General features: G+C 39.3%; 1 protein-coding gene across 1 annotated transcript; it reads left to right on the top strand.

The window, feature by feature from the left end:
* The first annotated feature begins 861 nt into the window (after positions 1-861).
* LOC126717855 (lignin-forming anionic peroxidase-like) lies at positions 862-2,635 on the top strand. Its single transcript, XM_050419784.1, has 4 exons — positions 862-1,161; positions 1,254-1,430; positions 1,822-1,987; positions 2,097-2,635. The coding sequence occupies exons 1-4, from the start codon at positions 940-942 to the stop codon at positions 2,492-2,494; spliced, it is 963 nt and encodes a 320-aa protein (XP_050275741.1). The 5' UTR covers positions 862-939; the 3' UTR covers positions 2,495-2,635.
* Positions 2,636-7,066: the final 4,431 nt, after the last annotated feature.

Here is a 7,066-nt window from a genome sequence, read left to right as displayed (position 1 = left end):
CAAAAAAAAAAAAAAACAAAAAAATAAATATTATTTTGAAAGAACACTAATTACAATAAAAAAAAACAATGAATATGTTATTTATAATAAAGATTAAAAAAATCTTTTTTTATTTTATTAATTCATACTCATTGACATTTTATGATGTTTCTAACCAAAATGTTCGAGATTTATTTTTTGAGAAAGGCGGAAAATGGTCAAGACTTGAATCCACTATTCTTGCTGTCTTTTTTTTTTTTTTTTAGAAACCTGACCTGATGCCATGTTCATTAGTTTGGTTGATCAATAAATTCCTAGGCATCTGGTCTATTATGTAATGTATATTTAAGTTTATTATGTAATGTTTTTCTCTTTTTATTTAATGGGTAATAACATTTTATTTATGGGAATTTCTTTCACCCTTGTCTGACCATGAGGGCAGCTTCGGGGTAATGACAATTTGGCAGCGCATCCGCGCATAAGTAAATTTCGTGCCTGACTCGTCAATATAAATAACACACCACTCTTCCCATACAGATCGTCATCCGTACAGAAATCGCACCATATTTTCGAATTATAAACAAATTTTCGGGTTTACTCATTTATTACAATCGGCCAAAGACTCAGTATCCAGTAGAACTTTCAGAGTTGATATTGTAATTGTATACATCTTTGACTTATCCATATTTTGATATATGCTGAAATTTTCTAAGTTTATTGCGTTGACACTTTACGCCAATCAAAGGAGAATTGGTCACATACTTAAAGCTGATGCTTCCACGCGTTATCGCATAGTGACCCTAATAATTAATGTACCATACCATACTTCTCTATAAATTGGTGAGCCTTAAGCTTCATTCTCCATCTTCACTCCATTGCACTTTCTTCTAAGTTGAAACTTATATATAGCATAAGTAGCAGCTAGCTCGCTCTCTTATTTCGTCAAATCTAACTAGTTCAATGAGAAATTCTTTCATTTCCCATGCAAGCACTGCGACAGTTGTGTTCATGTTGCTCCTTTTGAGCACTACATGCAAAGCGCAACTATCTTCTACATTTTATGACCAAAACTGTCCAAATGGACTAAGTACTATTCGGAATGCTATTAGAACAGCTGTTTCACGAGAACGTAGAATGGCGGCATCTCTAATTCGTCTCCATTTTCATGATTGCTTTGTTCAGGTACGTACTGTGACCTTTGCCGGTTTCTCAAGCTTCTTTCCCCAAATATGCCATTTAGGCATTGAAATTTAAAGGCTAGCTTGGCTGTGCAGGGCTGTGATGCATCAATTTTACTAGAAGATGGCGAAAGGAATGCACTGCAAAATAGGGGTTCTGCAAGAGGTTATGAGATCATAGACAGTGCAAAAGCTCAGGTAGAGAAGATATGCCCTGGAGTTGTATCTTGCGCAGATATTCTTGCAGTGGCTGCTCGAGATGCTTCCGTTGCTGTGAGTACTATATATAAATCCTCACTCTTCTTACCATATATATTTGTATGTCTGTCTATATATGTATATAAATTAATGCTAGGGGTACTACATATAAATTTTAATATATAATCCTCATCATCAATCACAACAACAAAAACAACAACAACAACAAAAAATCAAACATTTATTTGTTTATTTTATAATTAATTGTAACAAAACAGGATAGCGGATTTAAACCCTTGTTCCACTAATAAAGATCTATCAATGCCACCAAATTATAAGACTTTTAAAAACATTCATTTACAAGTTTATTGAAATCTGCCCATCACTTTAACATTGCCTCTTTACAAAAAAAAAAAAAAATCAATCATGAAAAAAAATTTTTGATAAGAATCTCTTTGGAAAACAGGTTGGTGGTCCATCTTGGACAGTGAAGCTTGGAAGAAGAGATTCCACTACTGCAAGTTCCTCTCTAGCTGAACAAGAACTTCCAAGATTTACTGACGGCCTTGATAGTCTAATATCTCGTTTCGGTACCAAAGGGCTCAGTGCAAGAGACATGGTTGCATTGTCAGGTTAGAACTTAATTAGAATAAATACAACACCTAAGATATTCTTTCAATCTTTTAGTTGTATATAATGAAAGTCTCAAAGATGAACATATATACCATTGTCCTAATACAGGTTCCCACACACTGGGGCAAGCTCAATGTTCTTCATTTCGTGGTCGGATATACAATAATGGGAGTGACATCGATGTTGGATTTGCTAGCACACGAAAGCGTCGTTGTCCGGGTACTAGTGGACAACCTGGGGATTCAAACTTGGCACCACTTGACTTGGTGACACCAAATTCTTTTGACAACAATTACTTCAAGAATTTACTGCGAAAGAAGGGTCTCCTTCAATCGGATCAAATCCTTTTTAGCGGAGGAAGCACAGACGGTATTGTCTCAGAATATAGTAGGAGCCCTGCCACTTTTAAGTCTGATTTTGCATCTGCCATGATTAAAATGGGAGATATCGGTCCTCTCACTGGTTCAGCTGGGCAAATTAGAAGGATATGCAGTGCTATAAATTAATTCTTGCACAATTTCAATACCTTGAATCAATTAAGTTTAGATTCTTGTTCTATTATTCCTCCGGTCTGTCATATTTTTTGCGTGTGATTCATTGTTTCTATTGTGGCAATTTTTGAATTATTCCAATTGTGAAATAAGTGTAAAAGTTATTGTAATGTGATTCATTATATTAATTGTATATATATATATTTTTTTTTAAAACTTACATTTGTTCTAGAAAGATATATATTAACTTTTGGTCTGAACATATATATATATATATATATATTGAATAGCATTCAATCATAGTTATTAAATTCGAACTAGATGTTAACTCAATCATGGAGTTGTGTCATTGAGTTACATGGTGGGTTTTCTATTCCTTGCTACCACCCCCACTCTCACTTAATGGCGGAATTTCTTTCCCCGGCCCGGTTCTAGTGGGTACACGCAGGTATCCATCCCCTGCCACACTCAATTTTGTTTATATAAAAGTTAGTAAAATTTAATTTAATACTTGAAAAATATCTAAAAACAAGTTCTAACATTATGAAACCTTCTAAGAAAGAATAATAATACAACAATTCAAGTATTAAAAAACATACAAACATTCAAACATAACAATACAACAATTTAAATTTTAAAAATTTAAATTTAAAACCTTAAAATATAAACTCCTTAAAAAAAAAAAAAATCAAAAGACATCGTAAATTTATAGTTTGGAAGCTAAGGCACTTATATATGCCTTATAAAATTTAAACAAGGCGAGTTCAGGGGAAAATGTTAACTCCCATCCCCGCTCCATTTGCTTTGCGGTGTGGGCAAAACCTGTCCTATTAGGGGTGGGTACTCATGGGGGCAGGTTTAAATTATTGACATCCCTATATAAAATCCTATGTTTTTGTGGGAGGAGGATGCCCAAAGAAAGTGGATCATCGAGTGGAATCAACCCGAGATGCAACTAGGCCTAACTAGTCATCAAATTAGACTCTGTACAATCAGGATAGTCTAGTCATGGAAACCAAGGAGGGAGGTTCGCTCGAGGAGCAGATACTCCTTGAGAGACTAGAGACAAACCATTGAGGCTATAAGGTTGAAAACTGAGGAAGGAAGTTGTGGCGTGCAGGCAAGGGAAGGGGGAAGCTTCTAGATAAAACACCCATCACCTCCACATTTTATGCATCATACCAACCCAACTTGCCGCATTAATGGTAGAATGACCCTTGAATAGTGCCCCCAAAACCTGCAACCTACTCTACTGCCACCAGTAAGGTAGTGATGGGATAAGTATCTAAGGAGAGATCAACGACCATCCAAGTGGAGGGTTGAGATGCAATTCAAACAGCTATATTAAGTAAGAATTTCTCTTTTCCTTGGCGTAATTCTTAGCTTAAATTATATTTTTGCCAACCCTCTTTCTCAAATTATTAGACCAAGGCTACCAAGGTTTAAAAGGTTGACCTTGACCATCCACCTCTACAAATTAGTTGTATTGGGCCTATTTCCTAAACCTAGTCTTATTCCAACTGGATTGGGCCCTAAGTTTTGCCCTCTACAATTGGTGTTGCCTGTGGGAAAGGTCATCTATCCCTATTCATAGTTTCGAGTAATTAAGAAATGGCAAACTCGGGAAAAAGTAGAATTGTTGCTTAAAGTGAAGGATAGGAGTTAGTGGGATCCACACGCAGGGAGGATTTTGTGAATATGGAGCTTAGAAGGGACCAACCGCTATCCCATTCTCCCAGCATAAGGGCTACACCTGTTTGCTCTGAACATATAAGTCGAAGCCATTCCGTTTCCTCAAGGCACACCCTAGGGGACCAAGAGATGCTTGATTTGAGAGTGGAAGCTCGTAATTTGTGGCAGTGGATTCGTCAAAAGGGTGCATATAAGGAAGCATAAAAGCCCTTCACCAAGCTCAAGCTCTAGCTTAGGAGATGAGCGGAGTTATAGAAGGAGAACGAGAAGCCCACGAAGCAGTATTCATGGAGCACCCTCTCATTCAGTGAGGGAAGAAAGGCACCCTCATAGAAGGAATAGGACACCTCCCTAAGGTAACTTGGGGGGGTGATGCCATGAGTAAGGCCTTGCGCCAAATCTCTCGGTCACCGTTTACTAGTTATATTTAGGACGTAGAGCTCACCCACCACTTTACCCAGCCACCCTTTATAATTTACGGCCTTTATAATTTACAGTGGTAAAACAGACCCAGTAGAGCATGTGAGTCATTTCAAATAGAGAATGGCCATTCACTCCATAAACGAGGTCCTCATGTGTAAGGTTTTTTCATTGAGCCTCGGCCCCACGACCCTGAGATGGTTTGATGGGTTGGAAGCAGGGTCCATAAGGTCATACGAAGGATTGTCAAGGGCGTTTGATGCCAGATTTGTTACGTGCAGTAGAGTTCCCAGTCCTTTGGATTCCTTGCTCTCTATGGCCATGAGAGAGGGAGAGTCCTTAAAGACAATTTCAGACAGATATTGGGAGCTCTTTAATGAAATTGATGGGGATTTTGAAGACGTGGCGGTCCACACCTTTAAAGTGGAGCTCCCTATGAAATCGGACTTAAGAAAGTCCTTTACTATGAAGCCTGTGCAAGATATGCACTAGTCAATGGATATGATAGAGTAGTATAAAACGGTGGAACATGACCAAGTCCAAGGTAAAAGAAAGACTAAAGTATTTACGCCTGAGCAGAGAGACCCTCAGCCTAATCTTTTCGGCCTTAGTAGGCCGAGGAGAGAGTTTTTCAACCAGGCACTCTAGCACAATACCCAGGCAACAAACTCTATATTCAAGGAGCCTGTATACTGAGTGTTGGAGAAGATAAAAAATGAGCCCTATTTTAAGTGGCCAAACAAGATAGGTGAGGATCCCACCAAACGAAATCAAAGCCTATATTGTTAGTATCATCAGGATCGAGGCCACACAACCGAGGAATATAGGACCCTGTATGATTTATTGAATTAGTTGATCAAAGCGGGAAAATTGAAGAAGTTCATGCATTAACCTTTTGGGCAGGGTGAGCAGTTAGGCTCTGGTCTTAAGAGGGCCATGGCACCACGCCCGCCCTTGGGGACCATCAATATCATTTTTGTCTCTCCAAGAAGGGAGATTGCCCCCTCGTACGGGATAATGACTATCTCTCCATAGGGTGCGGTTGGAGAAGATCACCGGGAATCCAAACAGAGGAAGAGTGAGGATGAGCCAATCTTGGGCTTTTCCGAGGTTGATAAGGTGGGAACTTTCTAGCCCTATGACAATGCCCTTGTGGTCACACTCCGAATTAGGGGGTTTTGATGTGAAAAGAGTGATGGTAGACTAGGGAGTGAGGCTGAAATCATGTACCCTGACTTGTACAAGAAACTAGGTTTAAAGCATAAGGACCACAAAAAATATAATGTCCTTTTAGTCAGGTTTGATAGAAAGATAGTGGCCCCTAAAGGGATGATTAGGTTGTCAGTATAGACAGGAAATGAGGTAGTTAAAGTGGACTTCGTTGTTGTGGATGCCTACTTTCCTTACACGACTATTTTGGCAAGGCCTTGGCTTCATGCTATAGGTGCTATTTCCTCCACTCTACATGTAAAATCGAAGTACCCAACGGAAAGGCGTGTCAATGAATTTCTGGGATGCCAAATTCTGGCAAGGCAGTGCATGGTTGCAGTTGTGAGATATTAAACATTGTAGATTAATCACTTGGACCCAACCCCACATCATAGTAATCAATTACTGATAAGGCTAGGGCCCCAGATGAGATAATGAAAGCCAATGTACAGTGTGAAGAGTTAGAGAAACTGCTTTTCGGGTCGGACAAGAAGTATTTCTAGGTAGGGACATAACTACTACTAGCCGAGAGGGTTCAACTGTTGGCCTTCCTAAGAAATAACCTGGATGTTTTTGCATGGAGTATGTATGAAGCCCCGGAGGTTAAGCCAGATTTTATATGCCATCACCTAAATGTAAACTCGGCAGTAGCACCGAGGAAGCAACAACCTCGGCATTACTCTGAGGAGCATGCTGATGCGGTGAAAGAAGAGGTCAACAAGCTAAAAAAGGTAGGGGCTATCAAGGAGGTCTTTTATCTCGAATGGCTGGCTACCACCATTGTTATCAAGAAGAAGATGGGCAAATGGAGAGTTTGTGTGGATTTCACTGACCTTAATGGAGCCTGCCCTAATGATCCTTTCCCAGTCCCGAGGATCGATTAGCTTGTTGATGCAACCTTCAACCATCCTCGGATGAGCTTTATAGATGCTTTTCAAGGCTATCATCAAATCCCATTAGCATTATCTGACCACGAAAAGACTGCTTTCCTCACGCCAACCAGAAATTATCATTATTGAGTGATGTCATTCGGTTTGAAGAACTCTGGATCTACTTATCAGAGGACGATGATCAGAATGTTCGAAGCTCAATTGGGGAAAAATGTGGAGGCCTACATAGATGACATGGTGGTGAGGAGTAAGGAAGTATCTAAACATTTGGCAGACTTGGACAAGGTCTTCTCAGTCCTGAGGAAGTATAAGCTGCATTTGAATGCTTCTAAATGTTCCTTCGGGGCAGGATTTGGAAAGTTCTTGGGTTATATGA

The sequence above is a fragment of the Quercus robur genome, chromosome 3 (assembly GCF_932294415.1).
Source record: "Quercus robur chromosome 3, dhQueRobu3.1, whole genome shotgun sequence".
NCBI classification, from domain to species: domain Eukaryota; kingdom Viridiplantae; phylum Streptophyta; class Magnoliopsida; order Fagales; family Fagaceae; genus Quercus; species Quercus robur.
The sequence above is the reverse complement of the archived record's forward strand: the minus strand, read 5'-3'. Positions and strand labels throughout refer to the sequence as shown.

Coding starts and splice junctions, on each gene's coding strand:
- LOC126717855 (XM_050419784.1), top strand. CDS start 940: ATGAGAAATTCTTTCATTTCCCATGCAAGCACTGCGACAGTTGTGTTC. Junction 1,162..1,253: donor TTCATGATTGCTTTGTTCAG/GTACGTACTGTG, acceptor TTGGCTGTGCAG/GGCTGTGATGCATCAATTTT. Junction 1,988..2,096: donor AGACATGGTTGCATTGTCAG/GTTAGAACTTAA, acceptor GTCCTAATACAG/GTTCCCACACACTGGGGCAA.